Below are 27,932 nucleotides of genomic sequence, written 5' to 3' on the forward strand. Positions count from 1 at the left end.
GCTTTTTTTTTGATCTTTCAATACATTAGGAATTCTTCACAAACATGGTTGTTGCTCCCCTTATCCTGTTAATTTCATTAATTCTGCTAGTTTTCTTGCCTTTATAGTAACTTAAACCTTTCGCTTTATTCTCATGCTCTTATCTCCAGGTTTGGTTTTTGTTTGGTTTTGTATTTTTTTTTTTTTTTAGTTTACTTTAATTTAGCTTTATTTATTTTTAGTGTTTTTGTCGGCCTGTAGACATGTGCAAGCATGTTCATGCCTGGTGACCCCACAGGTGAAAGGGGTTGGATCCACTAGAACCGGAGTTACGGAGGGTTGAGAGCCACCGTGTGGGTTCTGGGAACTAAGCCACGGTCCTCTGCTAAAGCAACAAGCACTCTTGAGTGCTGAGCCACCACTCCAGGCCCTCTAGCTCTTACGCCAACCCCGGTGGTCGTTTCTGGCTTTCACAAGCACGTTTCCACAGCACGTTTCTAGCCTTGTAGGGGCTTCGGAGCACAGCACCGCCCTCGAGGACCTCGACCAGGAACCAGAAGCACCCGTTTCCTACTCCCCTGGCTTTGACTTCCTGCTTTATTTCTGAAACCAGAGGGTTTCCTCCTCCTTTGCCACAATCTGAGTTTTTTGGTTTTCACATCCAGCGTTTCATCATGGAAAATCCTGATCATGTCATCCCCTTCTATCTTAGTGACTGTTTTCCAAACTAAACTGAACTTCAATCAAGGTACCTGCTTAGAATGTGGCAGCTCAGCCTATGGCCGGAACATGGCTAGCACTGAGTCAATAAGCAAAGGCAGTGATAATTCTGGGATGGATAAGGGTTTCCTCTTATGACTGAGTCAGAGGAAAGTCTGGGATTAAGACTAGGCTCAGACCACAGAAGCAAAGAGTGTTTTGACCTGTCACACGTATTGGAATATACCTATCACCAGATCATTGACAGTTAGGATGCACCCACAATAAGGCTCTCAACAGTCAATATTAGCACATGCCCACAATGACAATAAAATCACATATATCAGTTTCACATGCCTATGATGAAACTGGCAACAGCCCTATGTGTCAAGACGTGATCATGCATATAGGACATACCTATGACGAGGCTGGTAAATGTCACATGTCAGGACATGGCTGTGAATATGAGACATGCCCACGACAAGGTTAACTGGCATATGTGTCAGAATATGTCACACATATGGGACATGCCCATGACATGGCTGGTAACTGCTATACTTGTCAAGACGTGGCGGTCATGTCCATGGGATATGTCCGTGATGAGGCTGGATACTTTTGTACACATCAGAACATCATAGTCATGTACATGAGACATGCCTACAGCAAGCCTGGTAACTATCATACATGCACAGAGGAGGTGTTACGCCTATGGAGCGTGGCCATACTAGAGCTGGTAACTGTCATACGTCGGGATGGAGTCATGTCTCTATCAGTACATGCCCACAAGGAGGCTGTTTGTAGTCCGCCTGGGACTGCACCCGTCACAGCCTAACATACTTTTGCCAGCCTCCGGCAGCTCACAAGGCCCCCATCCCCTCTGTGTCAGAGGTGCTCACGACGCCTCTGTCGGGCCAGGAGACTAACTTGGCAGAGAAGTGAACAGATACCAACCGAGTAAAATAAACACAAAGGTGACCCAGCTCGTGCCCGGCAGATCCAGGAGCAGACGCTAGGTTGCCCTACCACTGCTCTTTGCCAGCTAAGTTGAAATGCAAGAGCAAAGTCTTAGTAGAGAAGCACAGAGCCAGGAGCAGCACTCACACACACATGCATGTGCATGCATGCTGGCATGCTACAGGACCAGACCTTGTTCCCCAGCCATCTGTTCCTCCTTGTCCCTGCCCAGCTCCAGCTCCTCACGCTGCCCTGAGTCCTCAGCCCCCTCAGCCTCCTCATTTGCCATCCCATTCCTCACCCACGGACACCCAATTTCTCCATCACTCCAGTCCCTACCCTAACTGCCGATCCGTCTCCAAATCCATCTGTCCTTCCTTCTTTCTCTACCTGGCCTCGGCCCCAGTCCGGCACCACTGCCCTCCCCTACTGCCGGTGTCCACCCCACCCTGGCCAGCCCATCGTGGAGCATCCACCCACTGTCCACCCGCAGTACTCACCGAGTTCCTCGAGCTCGGCCGTCATGGACTTGGAGCGCAGGGTCAGCGTGGTGCTGGGGGCCCTCTTTGGGGGTGGTGGGGCTGCAAAGAAGAGGGAGGCCTTGGCCCTCCTGTCTAGCAGCAGGCGGCGCGGTGTGGCCAGGTGTAGGTGCCACTTGCGCTCCACTGCCTGGATCTCCTCGTACTCCCTTGAAGACGAGTCACACTGTGCCAAGATCTTGTTCAGGCTGCGGCTAGATGCAAACTTCTTCATGGCGTGAGGAGCTCAGGGAACAGCGGAGCCAGGGCAGTTGTGCCCCGAGGGCCCTGAAGACCTCCCAGGGCCAAGGCCTCAAGTGGTAGTGAGAGCACCAGAAAAGGCTAGGCTGCTGGCTGACTCTGATCGGAACATCCACCCGGCGGGCTCCAAGGCCCCAGTGAGTGGGCACCACCCATGGGGGGCTGGGTGGAATCTCCTACCAGACTACCTCCCGCTGCCTAAAGCACCCCAGGCCCAGGCGCCACTGCTCTTAGTGAGACCACAGCGTGGCCTGGCAAGCGGCACACCTGGGCTGGGCCAGCCGCAGAGCCTCTTAGGCCCAGGCTGTGCCGCGTCTTTGGCGTCGGCGGCGGCGCGGGGAGAAGACGCTTTTCCTCTTCCCTCAGGTGCCGCCTCCCCCTTCCCTGCACAATAAGCAGCAGCAGCAGCAGCGTCAACCTCACAGTTGCCATGACAACCCGGCCTCCAGGCAGCTGCTGGCGTCGGGAAGGAGGGCTCTGCCACACCAGGGCTGGGGGATTCACAGAAGAAGGGGACAGGGATCTGAGGAGGGGAGATCTAGGATCAGGGGTCAGGGGTCAGGCAATCTAACACCAAGGACCTGTGCAGCAAATGAGGGCGTTTTATCCAACCTCAAGAAAGGAATGTGATGTCAGCAGGGTAGGATCAGAGATGGGGAGAGGGATGTGGGGCTGAAGTCAAAGGTCAAGCACCGACTCGGAAGGCCAGCAACCGAGCCCTCACCTCTGCGCCGAGCACTGTCCTCTTCTGGTTTCCTGGTCACAGACACGACCTTCATGACCAGGCGGTTGCCGCCCTGACGTATGAGCCCCACCACTTGCTTGTGTCCAACCTTCACAACGTTCACTCCATTCACCTGGGACAGACAAGCAGCTGGGCGGCGCGCGGAGGTGCGCCCTCCTCAGAGGGCGAGAGCTAGTGGTCCCCTCCCCCTCCCCCTCCCCCTCCCTCTGGGCGGCAGGGTCAGGACTGGGCCTCACCTCAATGAGGAAGTCCCCAGTTCGAAGCCCAGCCCTCCAGGCCACACCTTCCACATCTACAGACTCAAGGTACTGGAGTGCAGGGAAGGCAGGTGTGGGTGTAAACTCCTCGATGGGGGTCTCTGCTGCAGGGAGAGCAAGGTAAAAGGCACTCACAAGCACAGATCATGTCAGGGAGCTCCACGAGGCCGCTTCAGCCAGCTCCAGGTACCTGACTACTAAGGCATGGCAACCTGGGTGGGGTGGGCAGCGGGTGGGGATTCCCCAAGGCAGAATGCAACCCTCTGTGAAGTCTGCCCCCCCACCATTTGCCATCACCAAAAAGGTCTTAAGGAAACCGTAGGCTATAAAGAGAGAGACCTGCTGCCTTCATACTAAGACATTCCAAACCAAGACATACAACCAATGGGAGGAGGCACTTAAAAAGTGGAGCAAGGGACATATGAGGGACACAGAGGACATCACCAGCAATGCAGTACCCCCAAAACCCACACCCATTACCTTTGGCTCCCCGGAGAACAAAGCCAAAACCTTCATGGTCCCGTTTTTGCAGGATAGCCACCTTGTCATCAATGACATAATCACTGACAGAGGAAAGTGAGGTTGAGTGAGGGGAGTTTGCAGGAAGCATGACTGTCAGGCTGACCCTACAGGGTCCCATACGAACCAGGCAGCTCAGACCGACAAAGGCAGAGGCGGCTAACCACCCACTCCTTGCCCATCTCCCGCCTCCCCGTAGCCTGACTTCCCCGTTCATCAGATGCTAGGCCAGGCCCCACCTAGCATCCCTGTGTGTGCACACCCTTGCCAGTACCTGTGTGAACTGAGGCTGTCATAGGAACCCACAGTGTAGTGGCGGAAAAGACGCTTCGTCCGGTCCTCTCGGGTTTCTGGAGGGAGCACCAAGGGCTAAGAAACGGTCACAGCCCTCCACCTAGCTGAGATTTCCCCCAACCGTGCTGATCAGTCTGTGTCCCCACATACCCTGAGGCCTAGATATAAATGGTGGTGGAGTGGGGGCAAATTCTGGGACCCGGGGCCCACAAGTCCTCAGGTAGGAAGGCTCAGATAACCATACAGGGAATCTGGCCTCTGGGAGTTAGGGCCCAAGGGGGAAAGCTGCCCTGCTCATCTCTCCTTACTTAACATGCAGCTAGACACAGAAAGCCATACAAGGCCAGGCTGGTCCCCTCTGCCAGCCTTAGAGCTCAGAGCACATGTATGTGTACCCCACCGTTGGGTATAAACACTGTGTTGGTGCTTGTGTGTGTCAAGTGAGAGCCATGTCTGTCATCTGTATGTAAGCCCAGGATTTAGTAACAAACATGTGTCTGCGTAACCCAGAGTGTATATAGTGTTGAGCTCATGCACACACATGCGCCTGTGCTATCAGCCCGTGTGCACCAGTGTGGAAGCATCCTGTGTGACCACCACTTTCCTCACAATAGCCAGGTACGAAAATCCAAGGAACGAGGACAGAGATTCCAGAAGGCTCCCTCCCTCTCCTGGCTTCACTGTCTCAAAGTTCTTCATGGCCACTATGGAGCTGGCCAGGACATTCCTCCTACTGAGCCTCTCTTAGCCTTGCGGAGTTCCTGAAGGTTCAATCTACACCTAGACCTTAATGCTTCAGAATGGCTCCTCTGGCTCCACTTGCAGTGCCTCAGAAGGCCTCAAGATGGCACCACCACTATTTTCAATTCCATCCTTCAGCACCTCCCTCCTTCATTCTCTCTTGCTATAGCACTTCTCAAGACTTCAACAACCATTCACTAAGCTTCTACTACCTACCAGGCACTGTTTAGAATAGAGCAAAGTCTCCACCTTTGAGGAGTTAATAGGCTAATCTGGGAAGTGGAATAAACAAGCAATAAATATAAAAGGCTAGCTAACAGGAGAGAAGCACGCAGGAAGAGGATGTAAAAGTGCAGTTTTAGGGATAGTCAAGTCCTCATCAGAATGAAGAGCTGTGAAAAGGTCCAGACAGCCAAGGGAACAGCCTGGAGATGTGAGGGAGCAGGGCTTCTGGGGGCAAGAGGTCAAGGCAAAGGCCATGCAAATGGCATTAATCTGGAGCAAGCAGAAACATCGTAGAGTATGCAGCAGTAGAAGAGGGAGGCTCAGAAATAGGAAGTCAGGAGAAAAGAACCAGGAGACCAGAGGCAACCTGTAGGATTTTTTTTTTTTTTTTGAGTTAGGTTCTGTGTTGTTGAGTTTTTTAAATATTTTATTTGCTTTTGCTTTATGTGTTTCCCTGCATGTATATATGGGTACAACACACATGCCTGGTGCATTCAGACGCCTGAAGAGGGAGCTGGATCCCCTGCTAGGGTTACAGGCATGCACCACCATACCCAGCAAAAACATATGGGTTTTTTATGGCCTGACTTCTCAGTAACTATGAGCTAAAGCAAAAGACCAGATGAAATTACCCCTGTGGTTCCAGTGCCCAACTGGCATATAAAACACAGAACATACTTGGCTAGGTGAGTGGGTGGGTGTATGATGCATGGACAAATAGATGAATGCAGGAAGGGACAGAAGATAACCCAAAAAGTAAATGTGTGTATGAATGGAAGGGTTGTTGAAGGTTTGAGGAAATATGTGGATGGGCCAAAAGATATATAGATATATGAGTGGATGGATGGATGGACAGATGGATGGATGGATGATGAATGATGGATGGATGATGGGTGGATGGATGGTTGGTGGGTGGATAGATGGATGATGGAGGCTAGATGGATGGGTGGTGAATGCATGAATGGATAATGGATAGATGGATGATGAATGGATGGATGGATGATGGGTGGATGAATAGGATCTGTGGGTGGAGAAAAGGGGAAGCTGGGTAGGCTGTGTAGGTTGCTGGATAAGCAGATGAATAGAAGAATGAGTAAATGATAAAAAGACAGGTGGACACAGACAGGAATGGAGCATCGCTTAGATGATCTTCATATCAGATAATGTGGCTATCAACAAAAGTACTAGTCCAGACTTCAGCTTTCTGACACTCTGTTGTTACGTCTGAACCTCTCTCTACACAGTAGGAAAAGTCACGTTGGGAGGCCACTGGGTTCTAATAACCTGCTATCACTCTAGCCTCATCAGCTTGCTTACTAAGCAGCTTACTTACTCCTTCTGATTTGTCCTACCCATTTGTCTTACCCTGGCTAAGTGACAAACATACACTTGCTATCCGTTCCCAAGGCCAGTATAGGTGAAGCCTCACCACCATGCAAGTGGGGCCTCAACTTCCTCCTAGCCTCCAGCATCCTTCCTAAGGCTGACCCAGGCACATATAGGCTATGCTAGCTGAACAGGTCTGTGAGCCCTGCAGTTGACAGGAAGCCTCCCATTCCACCGCTCTCTCACTGGCATGACCTTGGCTCACCCTAGCCACCCCTCTGCTCTGCCCTACCCAGATCTTAACCCCAAACCTAAAACATATGCACAGTTAAGCAGCCCTGTCCTGGTCACGTCCTATTTCAAAGCCTCTTGTTTTTTAAATCGTTATCAACCAAACAATTTATTATATAACACAAATCCATGTTCTGGTTTTATTAATCACACCCAGAAAAGCCAGCTGCAAGTAATATGCCAGCACCAGCTCCCAAGTGGAACATTCTAGCAAGGAGAAGGTAGACAGACAGTATGGGAGGGTATGTTAGGCCTGGAGATTCTCCCACTAACTGTCAGCATTCCTCAAAAGCGCACCTCAGCAGAGTTTCTGTCCTTGGTCCTTAAAAGTCCTCCTTCATTCCCACTCTGGTTCCTGAATCAGAGTGGGGGGGGGAGGATTAGGGGGGAGACTTTTGGAAACAGCATCCTGCTGTTGCTAGGGCCCTGTGCTGTGTGGCACAACTCAGCCTGAGTCTCAAGCAAGAAGGTCTGCCCAAAGCAGTAGGACAGGCATTGTAGCTGAGGTCAGAGGTAGACCACCACTGCTCCCATCATTTCCCAAAAGGCAACCGCAGCAGGGCCCTCACCACATGTCGGCAAATGTGGCACCCTTCCACGTAGGTGCTTTTGAACCCTACCCCCTTGGGTCATCTGTGATAGCTGGGGCCCTGTTAAGGAGTCCTGTGGTTGCTAGATAGCCTCCATCTCCATCAATCTCATATCAGCTGCTCTACGACCCTCTCCTTTCACGGTGACCTTGACACACCCCACTCACCTCTCTGTTTGCCCAGATCTTGACCCTAAAATATCTGCTTGGTCAGCTCCCACTGCAAGACTATTCCTTACTTTGACCCCAAGGACGGGTGGCTAGACCCATGCTCCCCACCCCAGGCTTGCCACTCCTCCCAAAGCTAACTGCTTCCATAGCAAAATAACAAGAAAAAGCAACAACAACAAACATTCCTGCCCCTTGTGGCTACTGACATCCCAGAAACATACTAACCACTGCCCCCACCTCCCAGGATTGCTAGGATATGCCCACAACTTCATTCATACAAAAATGCTAAAATCATGTCTGGCACTGCTCAAATACAGAAGTTGGCAACGGACACAGTTCTCCAATACTGTGCTGGATCCCTGTGAACATGAGGGACCCATCTGTAAACTACACAGAGAACTCAACCTAAACACCACCTTTGCTTCGAAGCCCTCTTTGGTTTCCTCAGATGAACTTGGGATCTCCTCCTCTCAATGGCCTTTGGACCCGGGGGTACGCTTGCCATGACCACTGACAACCAGGACAAGGTCCAGCTTGAGGCAAAACTGACAAACATCTGCTCCTCTTGGATTCTGAGTCCAACTCAAACTCCTCTCCTTCCTCAGCTTCAGAACAAGGTCCAAATGTTCCTGGATCCACAGTTCTCAGAACTTTATCTCCATCCTTACGGGGAAGCACAAGACAAGCTCCCATTCAACAGGTGTGCAGCCCATCCCCCTTGTTCTTTACTCTGGAACGAAGGCCCAAACCTCTGAACTCAGTTCCACCTGGAGGGCACTCCACCTACTCTCCACAGGCAGTGAATATGTGGACTGTTCCCGTCCACACCAGGAAAGCCACTAAGGCAGGGCAGGGATAAGCCATGTAATGTAAGAAAGCAAGGCACCTAGCTAGCAGTAGGTCAGTTAATTGAGCTTCTGTGTATCCTATGCATCCATCAAGTCTGACACAGGGCCAAGGTTCCTGGCCACACGGTTGTGGGCTCCCCTGGAAAACTGCCAACTTAGGGTAGAGGCCATCACAACCCAGGGTTCAAAACCTTCTGTGTACAGAGAAAGCGACACACATATCCAATCCAGATACGCCACTAATAATCACTCCAGACCATCACTCAGGAGGAGTTCACTTGTCCTACCCACTCTCTGAGCTGGAAATGATATCATCGATCTTGTGGCCTCCCAGGATACCTGAGGGCTCAAAGAGTATATCCCAGACATGTAACCAGCCCACACAGGGGACTCCAGAGGACCGGCCACTGTTTTCACCAGCACCTAAAGGAAGCCCTCCTACAAGTCCAAGCATTCGGCAAGATTGGACCACAGTTGCTTGGCAGCCCTCACCTAACATCCCTGTGAGAACAGGGGTCAGCCATCCTTCATCAGCTGCCCTCAAACCACATCAACCCCAGGGTACCCGGAACCACTCCTTGGGGCCCAACTGGCCTCATTTCCTCTTAGCTGGCCCATGCCTCCTGCTCTGCCCACTTGGACAATCTGTCCACTTTGGAAAAACGCCTCTTCTCACATTGACCTCTTTACTTATGTGCCAGCCGTTCATGAATCAGGAGCTCCAAGAACCTGGTATTTCTGTGACGACTGTGCCAGAGGGGTGGTCACCATCACTGGAGGCTTATGTGTCAACATGCAGACAGAGGATGGCCATGAGTGTAAGTATACCTCCTGTTGGCATGGCAAAGGTCTGCACTGTTTGTAAAATGTCAGGTTCACATATGCATGTTGCTAGGTGCATGTTTGTTTACCCACAGTGTGTCTGTGCAAATGTGTGTGTACCTTGAGTGTGCTTGAGTTTATTTCTCAGTCTTAGTGAAATGTCCAGATTGGTTACCAAGAGGACCAAAGGGCGACCAGAACACGTGCCCTTTGGGAGCCACCTGGGCAAAAACTGGAGTCACTTACCATGCCGCGTCTCATACTGTCGCATCTGCACTTCCTCCACACAGTCAGCTGGGAACCAGCCTGTACGGCCCTTCACGGTTCCCTCCCAGAAACCGCCCTCCCCAATGCTGAGCACTGGGGAAAGAAGCCAGACAGGTTGTCAGGGCAAAGGAGAACTGCAGGGCGCCTCTTCCCTGCCACCTGAGGCTCAGGTTTTGCCCACAACCCTAACCCTTGCTCTCTTTCCAATCCCATATCCCCGAGGCATTTTCCCTGGGAAGATTCTGGGAGCCACAGAGAAGAGAATTGAACAGATGGCCTCAGCAAAGGATGGACATGTGGGAGACAGACAGACACAGATGGACACACTTGAAGAGGACAAAGGCAGAAGCAGGGGCCATACTCCCCCCAACCCCCAGCCCACAGTGACCACTTTCCCCCAACCGTGGTAACTGACATCCACCCAGGAGATCAGGGTCACTGCGAGGCAGCCAGTGGAGCAAGCCACATGATGTGCCAGGAGGGCTGATCGTCCCAACTACTTCCACCCCACAGGCAGAGCACTCAAGGTAGGGGCCCAATAGCGACAGAGCGCCACATGATGAGGGGGGCTTGTCTCCCCAAAGCAGGCAGCATCCGTGGAAGAAATGTGCACTGTATACAGACAACAGCAACTGTTACAGACTCCCCCGAAGATGGCAAGCCCCCCTCACCTGTATGCCAAGGATTCCCAATGAAGGAGCCCCAGAAGTGACACAGGAACCCCACAAGGCGTAGGAGCTCCGCAATTGGTCAGGGTCCAACACAAGGACCCAGTTGTCACTGGCCCCCATCATAACAAGAACCGCCCCTCGAGAGCCAAGCCTCTACCATGACAGAGCTGGAGCTTCATGCCAGGAACCCATAAAAAACAGGGCCAGAACGGAGACCCCGGCACAGCAGCTTGCTGGAATGACCCAGGGACACCCCAACCACACAGACCCCAAAACGGCATGAAACAGGCCGCGTGCCCCGGGGCCCGCCCCCCACCCGGCTCGCGCCCCTCACCCCGCCCGCGCCCCTCACCCTTCACGGCCTCGCCGCGGTGCAGCGGGATCTCGCCCTCGCCCTGCGGGCTGTGCGCCTTCACAGCGATGAACTTGCGGCCGGGGACGGCACTGTAAAGTTTCCGCTTCGGGCCCCGGGGCGGCGGCGCGGGGGGCGCGGGAGAAGCCGGGCCGGGGCCGGGCGCGGGGCCGGATCCACCGGGCCCGCTGGGGCTGTAGACGAACACGTAGGTGACGGACGCGATGCCGGGGGGCAGCGGGCATGCGAAGCCGGCGCCCGGGGCCTCCATGGCGCACGGCCCGGCCCCGCCGCCGGCCTCACCGCAGCCGCCGCCGCAGCGCCCACCGCCCGCCCGCCGCCCGCCCGCCCGCCGGGGGCCCGGCCCGGGGCCGCTCCATGGGCCGCGCCGCCGCGCCCGGCCCGCTCCCGCCAGCGCACGAGCCGCGCCCGCTCAGGGCTCGGGGGCCGCGGGGCTGCGCTCCCGGGCGCGCCGGGCTCGCTCCATGCCACGGCCGCTCCGCGCCCCGCCTCCTCCGCCAGCTCCTCCCTCTGCGGGCGGCGGCGGCCGGCGCGCCCTGAGTCCGCGGTGCCCCCCGCAGACCCCAAGCGGACGGCTGGACAGAAAGGACGAAGGCCAGGAGGTGGGCGCACGGGGGACGGCGGGCAGGACTGCCAGGTAGGAGCTGGAGAAGGGCTGGCACCGAGGCTTCGGGCGCCAGAGAAGGGCAGGCGGGGCGCAGCGGTCCGGCCTCCCTGACCACCAACATGCCCTGGGCGCCCCAGTTCTCCTGCCTCTGGGCCTGTCTCCTCTCGTCTAGGAATCTGCTCCTAGGTCCATTGTACGTGGACCGCCTTCCCGCACCACTTCTCGGGCTCGGATATAGAGTCTGAGGTCCTGATCTTCCTTTCTGTCCAGAAGCCCGCTTGGGCTCCCTAGTGCCCAGACAGGCCAAATTCACCTGCTCTTCCAATAACCAGGCTCTCCTAGACTTAGATGCGCCACACTGCTCCCACCCCTAAACAGCTGTGACCCTGCCCTTCTGGCCAGAGAGTAAGTTACTGACTGGGCTTCGGAATTGCCCTTGTGGGCTCTACTGTGGTGCGGGGGTCCAAAACCTGCAGACAATATTTCTGGGCTCTGTGCCAGGCTCAGCCAACAGGGAGCAACAAGGAGCCACTGCAGCCCCAACAGGGTCCATGCATTCCACCGTCTGGGGTTCTGTCTTAACAACAGGCAGCCTCTGCCTGAGGGTCACTTCCTTCTCAGTGCACCCAACATGCCCTGCCACATCCAGACTGGCGTCTGCCTGTCACACCGGGTACGCCCCCTTAACCTGCATCACAACTTCCTAAGTGCTTCTCCTCGGCCCGGAGCCCACCTGCTACCTCCTCAGCACCGGTCAGGACCACTGCTGTGAGAGGGGGAGTGGGTGGAGGCGGGCAGGGGCAAGCCACACACACACACACACACACACACACACACACACACACGTATGTACACACACGCACGCACACATACGCACACATATGCGCACGCACGAGAGTAGATCTGGCACTCCAGTCACCTAATAAATGTGTGGAAATAATTCTGCCCTCCCAAAGGGCAGGTGAGCTGGAGACCCCAGAGTAGAGGTGTTTTTTGTTGTTGTCGTTTCTGCGCCAGCCACAAGCGTAAACAAACACAAAGGAAAGGGGCCAGTGGCAGCCACACAGTTCCACTCACCAGCAGCCCTCCTGGCAGGCTGCGACAGCCTAGAATACGCTCGCTCTTCCAGCCACCAACCCATTAGGTTCTTAGAAAACCCGAGGGGAGATGCAAAAGCTTCGTGGGGGAGCTGTGAGGTGGGGCCAAACAGACCACCTTGGGGGTCCAGTAAGTCTACAGCGTGGAAATCAGGCTGCGTGCAGGGGTGCAGTACAGAAGGAAAAGCCCCGTCTACCAAACACCTGGACCCAGGTAAGCTGAATCCTGCTCTCTGTGACTTTAAACAAGTCTCTGACCTAACCTGGGGATCAGGACCCCTGCCTGCACAATGGTGTTCACAGACACAAGCCTAAGCGTCGACGTTAACTGATTGACATGCATGTTGCTGCCCAGTGGTACACCAAGCCCATAGGGCTAGAAGAGCTGGCTGACACTGTGAAAACAACACGCTGCTTATGTAACGCTCTCATCCAACAGGCTTCCAAACACCTTCTATCTACCTGGCTCTGGAGAAATGGCAGGAAGCAAGAAAGATGGCTCCTGACCTCAAGGCTCAGGGAATCCAGTACTACAACCAGTGGCCAACACAGGACACGGGGGGCCAAGGAGAAGACTACCCCCTCACAGGCACCCCGGAGGGCTTCTCCAAGGAAACACCTTGACACCCTTAGGACACCCTTAGGCCTACAGAGGTTAAGAGGCGCCATTCTATGCTTCCGACTCATAACTTACAGGGAAGTCAGTACTGCAAATATCCTGGTTTCTCGGGGTCCCAGGACTCATGAGGGAGGTTAAAAATACTGTAAGTATACGGGCCGGGCCGGGCCGGGGTGGGGGCTGGGGGGTGGACGGTGGACGACTATAACTCTCACCTGTAGGCTTTGAGCCCACACAGAATGACATTTCCAAACAATTCCCCACCAGTTCTCATGCTGCTGTGAGCTTCCTAACCACACGCTCACTCAGCTGCTGCTATCCTCAGAGCAAGCCCCAGCTACTCCCAGAGATCAGCACCAGTAAAGCCAGCCAGGAGCTCCACCTCGAACCCCAGCCCATCGCGGCGCTTGTGCCACCAACTACCTTTCCCTGCCTCTCCAGCTCTGGTTTGCCACAGCTCGCCACCCACCCCGAGCCCTCCAGGCTCTCCCACGCCCTCCTACCTGATCTTGTTGTGGCTGCCCCTGCCTGCTGAGGGGCCCCCGATGTCCTTTTCCGGCTCACCGTCCCTATCCCGGTCTTTCTCCTCCTGAAGCCGCTGCAGCAGCAGTTGATGAGGCAGGCTTCTGAGGGTGGGCCCGGGAGAAGCTGCCGGCTGGGCATCACCTTTCAGGTTGATATCACTGGCTGAGCGCTGTAAGGGCCGAGGGGACGCCAAGCCACTGGGGCCAGCCAGACGCCGCCGCTTTGCATAGCTGGGGGTTTCCCTGAATGGTACTAGAGTAGAGGGGCATGAGTAAGACCGGAGACTAATTGATTTTTTTTTATATTTTATAATTTTAACATTCCTTCTTTCCTTTCCTTCCCTCCAAACCGTCCCATATACCCTTCCTTGCCCTCTTTCAAATTTGTGTCCTCCTTTTTCATTGTTATTACATGCACACAGGTAGAAACATAGGTATGCCTAGACATAAGCTGTCGCATACATATAATGTTACTTGAATAGATTATTTCAGGGCTGGCCATTTGGTATCAGGTAACCAATGAGTGTGCTCTTTTCTGGGGAAGAGTATTTCTCCCACTCCCAGCATGCCTCAGTTGCCTGGAATTCTTTGTATAGAGCAAGTGATCTTTTAAAACTAAAATACTGGGAGAGAAGAGAGCTAGGCCATTAAAGTGTTTTCTGTGCAAAACAAAGGGCCTGAATCCAATCCCCAGCACCCACATGAAAATCCAGGGATGTGAAGACAGGCAGACAGATCCCTGGGGCTCACTGGCCAGCCTGCCAACCATAAATCAGTGAGCCCTAGGCCCTAGTGAGAGACGCTGTCTCCCACATCAAGGTGGGTAACTCTTGAGGAAAAATACCCAAGGCTGATTTTCGGGCTTCAGCACACATATATGCTCACCTGGCTGCATATATATATAAATTTACGCACACACACACACACAAATCTAAGATGTGTTCTTGGAAGTGCCCCCGATCCCAGGAAATCAGAGCAGTGAGCACATTAATGAGGTCACCACTGCATGACCACATCTCAGGCATGCTGCCTCCAGCCCTGACTTTACAGAGAGAAGCTTGCTCCTCTTCTCAGCCAGCGAAGGCCCGGGAATGCCCAGACCTGTTGTCAGAACTGCCCATTTCACAAGCTTCAGGATAAAGCAGGCTACCTGTGACAAACTGCATCAGACCACTGCTGCGTGAACCCATGTACTGTTACCTATAGCCAGGAAAACTAAAAAGGGCATGTCTGACCAGAGTCAGGAAACATCCTAAAAAGAATCAGACAGTAACTACTTCAGGCTCTGCAAACCACAGTCTCCAATGCTATGTCTCAAACCCTGTCACAGTCGCACGAAAACTGCCACAAATAGTATGTAAACAAACGGGTTCACCTATGTTCCAAAAAACTTTATTTTAAGAACAGATAATGAGGTCGTGAACTATATGTTGTTTATAAGAGAACCACTGTAGATCCAAAGACATAAATACATTGAAAGTTAGAATATTTTTGTTTGTTTTTGTTTTGACATAGGGTCTTCTTATGTAGCTCTAGCTGTCCTGGAACTCACTATGTACACCAGGCTGGCCTCTAATCCACAGAAACCTGCCTGCCTTTGATTCCCGAGTCCTGGGATTAAAGACAACTCTATGCCTGACTAAATATTATTTAAACTAATAAAAATAACAACATAAACAACTCATGTAAATAGTAACCAAAAGACCTGAGTTAGCCATATTAATATCAGGCTAAATAAACTCTAAAAGAAAAAAAAAAAATGTAAGCCCGGGAAGATAGCTCATACAGTAAAGTGCTTGACATACAAGCGTGAACCCGAGTTCAATCCCAAGCACCCACATAAAGTCGGTGTCGTTGCATGCACTTATTGCAGAGCTGAGGAGGCAGAGTCAGAGGTTCCACGGGGCTCACTGGCCAGCCAGCCTAATGTAAACAGCAAGCCATTCCGTGAGAGACCGTGTCTCCAACAAGCAAGGTTCAGGATGGCTGCCAAGGAACAGCACTGGAGGTTGACCTCAGGCCTATACAGGCATACAAACATACCTGCACACAGACATGCATACACAAACACCACACACACACCACACACAAATATATATATATATATATGTAACAATAGTCAGAAAGATACATTATATATCAGTAAGAAAGCCAATTCATCAAGAAGCGCTAACAATTGTCAACATTACCAAAGAACATAAAAGGAAAACCTGAGACACTGATTTAAAAAGAGAAAAAGCAGCTCCACAAAAATACCCAAAACTTTCAATACTCATTTCCAGTAATGAATAGAAGATCTAAAAAGATGGATGAGACAAGCCAGCCAGACCTAACCAACCACATCTAAGACATTTCAGCAGTATTTTATAAGGAGAAAACACCTACATTTAAAAAGCAATATGAAAATAGGGATGTAGTTCAGGGGTAGTTTGTCTAGCGTACCCAAGTGTCAGTTTCCACCCCTTGTATTGAAATAAAGAAAAAAAAAAAGTAGCAAGACTCAGCCATGGTAGCAGTGTCTATAATCCCAGCAGTGGGGAGGCAAAGGCAGGAAGATCAATGCAAGTTCAAGCCCAGCCAGGACTTTGTCTCAACAACAACAAAAGCATCAGCACACTGGGCATGGTGGAGCACACCTTTAGTCCCAACGCTGAAGGCAGAGGCAGTTGCATATCTGTGAGTTCAAGGCCAGCCTGGTCTACATAGTGAGTCCCTGGAGAGTCAGTTACATAGAGAGATAATCTCCCCCCCCCCAAAAAAAAAAAGGCATGTGAGGGGAGATAGCTCAGCCATTATTAAGAGTACTTGTTGCTCTTGCAGAGGACCTGGGCTCAACTCCTAGTACCTACATGGTAGCTTACAACAATCCATAACTCAAGTTCCAGGGATTCCCAAAGCCTTCTTCTGACTTTTGCTGGCAGCAGGTACTCACATGGTACACAGACACATGTAGGCAAAATCTTCACACACATAAATAAGATAAAATAAAATAAACCAAGAAGTCAACACAGTTTTAGCCAGGCTGACTTTTAAAAGAGAATATGGAAAAAGAAAGCTAAAATCAGAAATGTTTAGGGCAGTGGTCCTCAACCTCCTGAATGCTGTGGCCCCTAAATATAACTGGTGACCCCCCAACCATAAAATTATTTTCATTGCTACTTTATAACTGTAATTTCACTACTGTTATGAATCATAATGTGAACAGCTAAAATGCTGATGGTTCAGGAGACCCCTATGAAAGGATTAGCTGCCCCCAGCAAAGGGATCATGACCCACAGGTTAAGAACCATTGATTGAGGGTATTATTGTCAATCTTTCAAAAATAAAATACAAAATTATATTATGAATAATTATTTGCCACCAAATTGGATAAACTAGGTGGAAAAACTTTTTTAAATCCACAAACTACAAAAACTGACTGAAGAAGAAATAGAAAATTTAAAGAGACCCAAAACAAGCAAAGGAACTGACTGAGAAATCACAACCTTCCTACCAACAACAGAAAAGTGATGAGAAATGGCATTGCTACAAACACTTAAGACTCAACATCAGTTCTTCCCAGACTCTTCCAAAGAAAAAGGGAGAAGAAAACAACTTCTAACCGATTCTGTATTCCTGATACCCAAGCTAGAGAAAGCTAAGGACTCTATCAGCCAATGTAATTCATCAATAGAACGAAGAGAAAAGCCAGCAGCACTATTTGAGCTGGTGCAGAAAAAATCATCTGCAACATCCTCTAATGATAAAACATCAGGAAAGTTAACAGAAAGAAACTTCATCAATATGTTAAGGGGTCTTTCTTTATAACCCATAGATGATATCACTCTCGATGGTGAAAGACTAAAAAAAAGCTTTGCTCTGACATGAGGAGCAATGCCAGGATGCCTGCTTTTCCTACTGATATTCAACATAGTAGGAAGTTCAAGCTAGAGCACATAGGCAACAAAATCAAATACTGATGGCATGGTGGCACATGATTTTAATCACAGCCCTCAGGAGTCTGAGGCCAGCCAAGGTTACGTAGTGAGACTCCACCTCAAAAAAGGAGGAAGAAAAATAGGAGAAAGAATAGGATGGGGGGGGAGGAGAAGGAAAAAAAGACATGAAATGCATCCAAATTAGAAAAAAGAAGCAAATGCATTTCTACTTGCATAAAGAATGATGCTATATATAGAAAAATCCCAATAATCCACCAAGAAAGCCATTAAAGCTAATAAGCAAAAACAACATAGCATAAGACCAGTGTGCAAAAGGCAGCTCATTTCTATATACAGCAATGAATAACCAATGAAAGAAGAAAGCTTTCTTCAACAGATAACTGCCAAACAACTAAAGATCCACATGAAAACAGATTCTGAACTCTCACAATATACAAAAATTAAGTTACAGTTGATCAGTCACCTAAATATAAAGCTAAACCCATGAAACTTAGAAGAAAACTCGGTGGCTGGTGTGGGAACAAATGATATTTGGATTCCGTTAGCTGTGCGGACCCTCAAACTTTACATTCCATCTGAGCAAACCAACATCTAATGAACACTGTGAACCGAAACTAGAAATTGCACCAGTTAAAAAACACCAATGAACTTTGAACCAACCAAAATTGCCTTGCTTCTACAAATACCTTAAAAGTTTCTCCCTTCTCCTCCTGGCAGAGTGATACTTGCCCCTCTATTCATGAGTTACAGTATACTCTAAAACATAAGCATGCTTAAGTTTTTCTTTCATCAGATCTAGTACAAGCAGCAAAGATCTTACTGGAGCCACACACAAACAGGCGCGGTCACCTGCTAAGCCCTTATGCGTGCTCTTCATTTTGAGTGAAATTCTCTGAGTTTGAGAGTGTTTTGACTCACTGTAGCTCCTGAAAATTTCTTCTTTCTTTCTTTCTTTCTTTCTTTCTTTCTTTCTTTCTTTCTTTCTCTTATTTCAACTTCTGAAGTTGAAATAAAAACTGTCCTGGGTCCTGTAGGGAATCTCCGGATGCCTAACTGCTTAATGAAAAGATCACAGTAGGAAATCCCAGGAAGACAGGAAATAATAGGTTATTTAAATCCAGCAGCCAGACTCTATCTCAGGACTTGCTGTTTTCTAGAGAAAGGGTAAATCTTACCAAGAAAAATTACCAGCTTGGAAACAGCAATGGGCTGTGTGTGTGTCTTTCTGTCTGTCTCACTTCATACCACAATGGGTAGTGTTTGTGTGTGTGTGTGTGTGTCCGTCTGTCTCACTCCATAACACAATGGGTAGTGTCTGTGTGTGTGTGTGTGTGTGTGTGTGTGTGTGTGTTGTGTCTGGATTCATAGCCCAGGCTAGCCTCAATCTCTCATCTTCCTAACTCTACCTCCAGAATTACAGCCTATACCACAATCAAGCTCTTCAGTCTGCTTTTTAACCACTGTTAGACTTGGATCAAAATCTTGAGCTCAAAAATAAAGGTATTCCTGTCTAAATAAAAAGTGTTTTGCCGTTCTCAAAGTGCCAGCCTGATCTCATATGTAACCTAAACATGTTGACAGGACCTGGGTGTGGCAACCTGAAGATCGTACCCATGGGGTACCACATGGGGTACCCATGGGGTACCACAGGCCCCCATGGGGTCCACACACAGGCTGCATATGAACTAGAAAAAGCTAGAAATCTACTGAAAGCCATTCCTCACCCATACTACAGGCCAATCAGACATAAGGACAAAAGAAAAATGTTACCGATTTCAAAGTGCACTATGTAATTTTGAACTTTTAATTTGGGGTTGTTTGTTTGTCTCACTGTGTAGCTCTGGCTGGCCAGGAACTCACAGAGATCTGCCTGCCTCTGACTCTCAGGTGCTAGGATTAAAGACCTGTGGCACCACACCTGGCTCCTAAATTTATTTTTAATCCTAAACTAACTTTGGGACAATCCAGAAAGGCCCCTATGATACTGAAGTAATACTAAATTAATTGAGCTTGTTGGATGTATTAAAATGTATGAAGACACTGTCACATAAGTTAATACTAAACCTCCTTTTGGGGTAGGGGCTAGGGATGTACAGGAAATTCCTATGTAGCCCAAGCTGGCCCCGATTTATTATCCTGCCACATCCTCCAGAGTACTAGGACCACAGGCATACACACATCCACACCAAATTTTAAACTATATGGTCACACGCTTTCCTGACACAAACATTCTAAAATTGTATGAAATTATTAGCAATCTGACCTATCTTGGTATAATCGTATCAGTCATTAAGTCTGGCTGTGCTAAAATCTTGCACGCCACAAGAAGTAACCCAGGCCCTTGTCTGTCAACCACGGCTGATTTCTGTCTTGCCGAGTAGAGAGCTATTATTGTCATTTCTCTCTAAACGTATGTGCAGTTCCCTGCAGCCCAAAATCACTTCCCCTTCAAAGATACGGGTGGACTTCAACAAGAGCTATGGAATCTAGGTGTCCACTGACGTTAAGATCATCCCCACTGGCCTGTATAAGGATCTTCAGAACTGTACTGAAGAAATGAGAGCCAGGAATGGTGGCATGTCCCTGTAGTCACAAGCAGTTCGGAGGCTGAGACCAGAGGACGTGTGAACCCAAGGAGTTCAGGGCGATATAGTGACACGGAGAGGAGGTGGGGGCAGAAAGAAAAATAAATATCGAATGAGAGAGAAGGGAGGGGAAAGAGAGAGAGAAGAGAAAGGAGAGAGGAGGGGAGAGGGGATAAAAGAAGCTCTTAAAGAAGAGGTAGAAGACTTGCCTGGGGGTTGGGGAAGCCCACTAACCAAGTTCAAACTAAGCAAGGATTAGGGACGTGGATCTGGGACAATGGTCCACACCTGGAACCCAGCACTTTGAAGCTGCAGCAAGACGATCCCCATAAGTACAAGACCAGCCTGGACTACATGGCGAGTTCCAGGCCTTCCAGAATAAGACCCTGTCTCAAGATAATAAACAAACAGAAGAAGGAATCATGGCAGAAGACTAAAAATGAATGAGGTACCTGAGTCTGGTCAATTTCAGTGTGCTATTTTTTTTTTTTTTTTTTTTTTTTGTGGTGTTTTTGCGACAGGGTTTCTCTGTGTAGGCCTGGCTGTCCTGGAACTCAATCTATAGACCAGACTGGCCTCAAACTCACAGAGACCCACCAGCCTCTGTTAAGGGCTGAAATTAGAGGCGGGCACCATCATTGCCCTGCTCTTTTAAACTTTTTAAATAATTTTTTAAGATAAATGATTTTGCGTTTATTTTAATTTTTCATTTTCATGTTCTAGATTTAAGAAGATATGCTTCCCTTTTCTTTTACACTATCTCTGGCCCATTGGTTACTTTTTAAAAATTAGAACTGAAATATTTCCTTCTTTTCCCCACCTGATCCTTCAGCATCAGAAAAGTTAATCTGATGGATAAGTTAATGGATATTTTTAGATGGTAATGTAATTATCTGAATAAGTTCAATACGCAACTGTTCTGTTCTGTTTTGTTTTGTTTTTTAAATAGAGTACAGTTGGAAAAATTGATTCTACCACCACGGCTTTGATTAGAATGTGACCTGAGAATCTACAAAGTGTGCAACCTGCAAGAGCTGTTCTGAGCCTTGTGAGTAGAATGTCACTTCCTGCCAGGTTTCCTCCAGTAACCTGAAGACATTTGAAAGATCTGAAAAGACAACTAAGTACCCCAAGGGAAGACTGAAGTTTGTCTTCATTTTTGAACCTTGAATAATTTTCGAAAGTTCAAACAGAGGCGCCTTATCAGACATTTCAGGAAAACAAACTTAAGAAGAGTCTGTGTGGACTTTTCTTACTAAATGTGTTGTTGTGTTCTTATTGCTGTTGCTAGGAGACAGTTTCACGTAGCCCATCTCTTGCTGAGGATGACTTTGAACTTCTGATCCTGTCTCCACTGCCAGGGTGCTGGGATTCCAGGTGACTGCCTTTTTCAGTGCTGGTGATACAACCCAGAGCTTTTCAAAAGCTAGGCAGAAAGCCTACAAGGTTAGCTGTGTCCCAAGCCTTTTCTACTAAATTTCTGTAAGTAGTGTAGCGTAAGGTTCAAGAGACTGATGTGGCTACAGAAAAGAAAATTATGCTTCAGAGAAAACCTCAATACACTTTTCTAAGACTGTGGACCTGCTCACTGCTTTGGAATTTATTGCTATTATTTATTACCTACAGACTGAAGTGGTTAGTGATTTTTCTATATCCCTCCATTTGAATTTTTTTCCACCTTTCCAATGTAGAATCACTAAGAACAAGAATTGATCTGTTCCTGAAATTCCGAAGCAGGAGAGAGAGCCCTTGACGTAATTCCAGAAGCTAACCTGCCCCTGAGTGCTGGCCACCAGGAGAGGTCAGCCATCTCCCCAGTGCCAGAAATAGCAGTATTCAAGGAGCAAGCCTGGAGTCATGCCTTGAGCTCAACTCCAGAAATCTTGGCTAACTTCTTTCCAGACTCTGATTGATTTTGTTTGCTCTGATGATTTCATCTTTCCTGTGCTTTTGTTCCACAGAAAGATTATTTTGAGGCAGGTGTGGTGGCACATACCTCTGGGAGGCAGAGGCCAGCCTGGTCTACAGATCAAGTTCCAGTACAGCTGGGGCTACACAGAGAAATCTCTCTAAAAAAAAGAACCATAAAATAATAGGTTTCTGTTTTTATGATGACAGACGCCTATAGTCCCTGCTACTAAGGCAGGAAATCGCCTGAGAGCAGAATTCAAAACCAGTCTGGGCAAGAAGCAAAGCAGTGCATGGTAGCTCCTTTCTGTAATCCCTGCACTCAAAAGCTAAGGCAGAAGAACTGTCAAAAGTTTGGGGCCAGCCTGGGCTACATACTAAGTTCAACACCAATCTGAGCTACAGTGAAACCCTATCTAAAAAAAAAAAAAAAAAAAAAAAAAATATATATATATATATATATATATACACACAATGTATTTTCTAATTTGTTACATCTATTTGTGTATTATATCTATGAGCACATGCGTGTGTCATGACCCACAAGTGGAGGTCCTGAAGGCCTCAGCTCTCTCCTTCTACCATGTGGGTTCCCAGGGTTAGCAGTAAGTGCCCTTACCCACTAAGCCATCTTGCTGGCCCTATATTGTTTATATATTCAAAATATACGAAGAATTTTTTTTTTCAAGACAGGGTTTCTCTGTACAGGCTTGGCTGTCCTGGACTCGCTTTGTTGAACAGGCTGGCCTCAAACTCACAGAGATCTGACTCCCTCTGCCTCCCCAAGGGCTGGGGTTACAGGTGTGGGCCACCACTCCCGGTTCAAAGATGTCTTATAGTTCAACAATATGAAAAAAAAAAAAATTAAAAAAAAAAATTAAAAAAAAAAATTTTTAAGTGAACAAAGGCCTTCACTTTTCTCCAAAGACACACAAATGAGCAACAAACTCAGGAAAATAAGCTTAATATCACCGGGCATTACGAAACCACAAAACCACAATGAAATACCACACCATTATCCAACAGGACTACAATTAAAATAATAATAATAAAGCACCAGACAGTCATCGGAAAGAATGTAAAGATGCTGGATGCTCATATAAACAGCTGATAATAAAGTCTGGTGGAAAACAGCTTAGGAACTCCTCAAAACTGGAAGAACTGTCATAGCACCTAGAGGTTCCATTCCTTGGAATAAACCCAGAAGAAATCTAAACAAGTGTTCATAGAACTACATGTACAGACATGCTTGTGACAGCAATACTCATCCATCAGAAACCAGCTGGAGGGATGGCCCAGCTGTTAAGACTGGATACTGTTCAGCCAGGTAGCAATGCACGCCTTTAATCCCAGCAGGTGGATCTCTGAGTTCCAGGCCAGCCTGGTCTACAGAACTAGCTCCAGGATAGACAGGGCTGTGGCACAAAGAAACCCTATCCTGGGGGGAAAAAAAGAAAAGAAAAGAAAAAAGAAAAAGAAAAAAACGCTCTTGCAGAGGGACACAGGTTTGGTTCCCAGTATCCACACTGTGTAGCTCACAACCATCTCTAGCTCCAAGGGATCAGATACCCTCTTCTGGCCCCCAAGGACACCTGTGTGCATGTGATGCACAGATAGACAGGCAGGCAGGAGTGCACATGAATGCACACTCACACACTCACACACACACACATTTTAAAGTAGAAACAACCTATATATCCACCAGCAGATGAATGGATAAGCCAGACACCATGCATAAAGACAATATAATGTTTTTAGCCTTAACACAGAATGAAGGGAAGTGATCTTTCAAGGCAGATGAGGCTCAAAAAGACAATGAGTAAAAGAAGCTAAATACAAAGGGCCATATTATAATTCCATTGATATGAAACAGCAAGAACAGGTAAATGCAAAAAGAAATTATGTTCTCAGCTGACAGGTTAGCAAAAGAGGGTAACGCTGAAAAATTGCCTAATATATCTGAGGTATTCTTTGGAGCAGTGAAAATATTTTGGGATTCAACAACATTTGCCTACAATACTGTTAATGTAAGGACTGCCACTGGATTGTCAATAAATCTCAATTTTATGTAAGGAATATTTCACCTTTTTTTTTTTCTGAGACAGGGTTTCTCTGTGTAGCCGTGGCTGTCCTGGACTCACTTTGTAGACCACGCCAGGGCTGGCCTCAAACTCACAGAGATCTGTCTGCCTCTGCCTCCCTGAGTGCCAGAATTACAGGCGTGCACCATGGCGCCCGGCTCATTTCACCTTACTTTAAAAGCAAAATCAATACTGTGGACAGCCTTGGGCCTGTAGCACTACCTGCCAGGCTTGTCTAGGCCCATGCTAAAGAGTCCAGCCGGGACCAGCAGAGAAAACTTCGCCTTGAGTTGTTGACCAGTGCAGAAGCTCAGGCCCACCCAGCCGAGACTCAGAACCTGCACTGCACAAGCTCTGCAGGTGACGTCAGCAGCAGAAGCATTTCCCAAGGCCCTTAACAGAAACAAGACAGCCGGTCCGTGAGAACACATGTGCATAGAATGTCTTTGTATGCACAGGAGGTTGCCTGAAAGAAGACAGCCCAGTGACAGCAACTGGAAGCAGAGAAAGCCGCTGACAGGACAGAGTCCCACCCAAGGTCCCTAAAGAGGCCACCAAGAGACAGGAAGTATCCCATCTCTTGAAGCAGGTCATCGGTGCCTACCAGACACTGCCCCAAGGAAGGAGGCAGAGAACGAACAGGCAGAGAGTTCCATACGACTCTCCTAGGTGTGGGCTTCTGCCCAAGGACCACAGTGAGACATAGTGACTCACAAGTGTCACTTGAGCCAGGCGGTGGTGGCACACGCCTTTGATTCCAGCACTCAGAGGCAGGTGGATCTTTGTGAGTTCAAGGCCAGCCTGGTCTTCAGGATGAGTTTCAGGACAGCCAAGCCTACACAGAGAAACCCTGTCTCAAAAAACAACAGAAACAACTGTCACTTAAGAAATGTCCTGGGAGTGAATATGCACAAAGAGCAGTGGGCCACCCAGACCTGAGTCCCCAGGTCTAAGGAGGGGTTTTGTCATTAATGCTGAGTTCTGGTTTCCTTCTCAATAAAAAGGCCCAATAATCAACTTCACAAAAGGACACTGGGAAGGTAGACTGAGATAAGAGGGTCCATAGTAAATCTCATGACTACCTCATCCTACACAGGGACAAGATATACGCTGGCTAGTTTTGTTTGCTTGTTTGTTTGTTTGTTTGTTTGTTTGTTTTTGTCAACTCTGCATAAGCCACGGTCATCTAGGAAGAAGAAACTTTAATTGAGAAGATGCCCCTATTTTCCTATAGGGGGCTAGAGAGGTAGCTCAGTGGTTAAGAGCGATGGCTTCTCTTCCAAACAGTCCGGGTTCAATTCCCAGCACCCACATGGCAGCTCACAACTGCCTGCAATTCCAGTTCCAGGTCATCAGACATCCTCACAGACATACATGCAGGCAGGACACCAGTGTACACATAATATGAAATAAATTCATTAAAAAGAAACAAGACAACATAGACAAGTCTGTGGGATATTGTGGAAGGGCCCAGCCCAGTATAAGTGATGCCACCCCTGGGCAGGTGGTTCTGGATCATGTAAGAAAACAAGCTGAGCAGGCCATAAGGGGCGCGCCACAAAGCAGCACTTCTCCACGGCCTTTGCTTCAGTGCCTGCTAACTTCGGTTCCTACACTGACTTCCCTTCATGATGGACTGTGTTTGGGAGTTGTAAACCCTTTCCTCCCCAAGCTGCTTTTACTACAACAACGGAAGCTAACAAAAAGAGGCTGTAACATCAAAATGTGTGACGACGTACAGCTACAAAAGCAGCCACCTACATCGGGACCACGTGATGGAGATGCCCACCCCACTCAGCAGCCATGTACCTAACCTCAACTGAGCAAGCGCACTTGGGTAAAACGGGCAATGAGCTGGTGACCCTCAGAGTCCTAGGGTGAAGGGTAGAGGAATATTTCTACCTCTCATCCTAGACAATATACAAGCTCCTCATCCCTTGCAAATCAGTTACAAACAGGCCACTTCCTAGAATCGAGCCCCTTTCAGGATCAAATGCTAAAGCAGACCAAGGTGAAAAGAAGAGGCGATGACAGTAAGACACGGATTTCACTTACGACAAAGTAAAGCACCACGCTTGTCAGCACATCTCTCAAGATTAGACAATCAGGCATAACAAAGATCCCGGACATCCACAAGCAGGGTGATCCCAGAAAATACTATCTCTAATTCTGTCAGCCTCAGTCACACTGTACCAGTCTCTTGCCTCTGTATCAACCACAAAACTACGCCCTGCCCTTTCTACCTGAGTCTGAGCCCGGCTTTGTACCATGGATCATGAGGTCACCCAGCACGGCTGCAGAAGCTCTCTTGGGGAGGCCATCTGCCCTCAGTTCAACCGTTATCATGGTCCTGCCTTGCAAGGTTCAAGGGGCTCATAACCAAGCCTTATTAGCAGAGAGCAGCTCAGGGGAGAACTCGAAACTTAACGTAATCTTAACCCCACCCAAAGACGAACCCCCAGGCCAGGCTGACACAGAACCAAGGAATACTCGAACCTTAATGCGAGCCCCAGCCCTCTGCTGCCCAGTGTCACCGCAAATTGAAACGAGAAATGGGGACACTTCAAGGAACACTCACAGAAGAAAAGAGGAGCCTGGGGCTCCATGTTCCAGAAAGTCACAGGCAGAAAAGCCTACCCTAAACATTAAGGAATCCCCACGGCTAGAAGGCTTTGCTGCAGCCAGACAGCTACCCTTTACTGGAGGAGGGGCCCACAGTATGGTACAGGCTTAGTCACCTGTACCCGGGATGAACCAGCCTGGATCCAGAAACACACACACACACACACACACTTCTGCCTGCCTGTCTTGGAGCTAAATCTATACATGCAGCTTCTGGTCCTCCTTCTAGGACTTACACATATGCCGATCTCTTTTAAGCGCTGCCTGCTGGGAACTCATATCCACTGGCCCAGTAGCCAACCACAAGCCTATTCCCACTTCAGCCTTCATCCTCACCATTGTGGGGTTTTTGTTTTGTTCTGTTTTCCTCCTCGGGTATGTTCATGGGATCTTGTCACGCACAAAGCCATAGGAAGCTAAACACTGTCATGTCCCAGATGACCCATACTAGCACCTGAGGGGAACTGCAAACGCTGACCTAAGGGTTATCTGCTAGGCCTGGTGCTATCCCAGCCCGGAGACCTGCTCTAGGCACTGACAGAGAATTCTGTTCAAGCCTCACAGGCCCCATGTGTGCAAGGGTCACTAGCAGACATTATATTTGGAGTACGGGGTCCCTGTTACACCACCACTGCTTTTGACAACCATAGCACGCTCAGTAAGGATCTATGAGTGGACAGGACTCACCGACATCCGAGTCTTTGTGGGTCTTGATTACCTCAGCAAGCTCAAAGTTCCCTGCAATAATGGCCACCTGGGAGAGAAAAGTCAAGACATGGAGGGCCAGGAGGGAGGCTCAGCAACCCAGATTCGACCCCACCCCAGCTGCTCCGCCTGGAATCCTCTGAGGAGCATTTCCTCCCAAAGCCACTCTTCTCTGGAGCCACAGCAGTCAGTCTGCTGCGACATCACTTCTTACAGACAAGAGACAAGGAGACCAGTAGCTAGAGTTGGCCCACTGCCGTCATCCACCTCAGTCTAAGAGTGCTTCTGGGACACAGGCTTAAAGTCAAAACATGAACACATCTGATCACACTAGAACTTTTAACCTGCCCCTACATGCAGCCACAGTTCCTATCTCCATCACGGCCACACAGCTTTTCAAGCCTCATTCTTCCTGCCTACTTCCCCAAACCTGACCATCGAACTGGCCCCGATAGATGTACCTACTTCCAGATGTGCCCACATCTCCTTCGAGTCCCAGGTGTGACTCGACCTCAGCAGCTTGCCATTCTGACATTCTCAGGGGCCGTGCTCCCATTAAGAACGACAGACATTAAGAAAGCCGCCCTTCCCTGCGGCTTTCACGGTCCATAAATGCCATGACCCCCTCAACTCAACCAAAGCTCCAGGCCACAGAGATGACAGCTCCCAGGTTATCCAGCGCCAACCAGCCTGGTA

General features: G+C 49.1%; 1 protein-coding gene and 1 long non-coding RNA gene across 5 annotated transcripts in view; one reads left to right on the forward strand and one right to left on the reverse strand.

Annotated features, from left to right (window-relative positions):
- Shank3 (SH3 and multiple ankyrin repeat domains 3) overlaps window positions 1–27,932 on the reverse strand; it is a 56,645-nt gene that overhangs the window by 23,632 nt on the left and 5,081 nt on the right. For all 4 annotated transcript variants that reach the window (XM_021664319.2, XM_021664318.2, XM_021664321.2 and 1 more), the window contains exons 9-17: window positions 27,219–27,285; window positions 13,377–13,650; window positions 10,530–10,723; window positions 9,486–9,599; window positions 4,207–4,282; window positions 3,894–3,976; window positions 3,393–3,517; window positions 3,136–3,268; window positions 2,133–2,213 (exon numbers count right to left, since the gene is read on the reverse strand). In XM_021664319.2, the coding sequence (XP_021519994.2) occupies window positions 2,133–2,213; window positions 3,136–3,268; window positions 3,393–3,517; window positions 3,894–3,976; window positions 4,207–4,282; window positions 9,486–9,599; window positions 10,530–10,723; window positions 13,377–13,650; window positions 27,219–27,285 (1,147 nt within the window). The remainder of the gene's footprint in view (window positions 1–2,132; window positions 2,214–3,135; window positions 3,269–3,392; window positions 3,518–3,893; window positions 3,977–4,206; window positions 4,283–9,485; window positions 9,600–10,529; window positions 10,724–13,376; window positions 13,651–27,218; window positions 27,286–27,932) is intronic.
- Window positions 9,135–23,900, forward strand: LOC132655765 (uncharacterized). Its single transcript, XR_009593586.1, has 3 exons — window positions 9,135–9,235; window positions 12,694–13,018; window positions 20,870–23,900. It is a non-coding gene; the product is annotated as an uncharacterized LOC132655765 (long non-coding RNA).

The sequence above is a fragment of the Meriones unguiculatus genome, chromosome 8 (assembly GCF_030254825.1).
Source record: "Meriones unguiculatus strain TT.TT164.6M chromosome 8, Bangor_MerUng_6.1, whole genome shotgun sequence".
Taxonomy (NCBI): Eukaryota; Metazoa; Chordata; class Mammalia; order Rodentia; family Muridae; genus Meriones; species Meriones unguiculatus.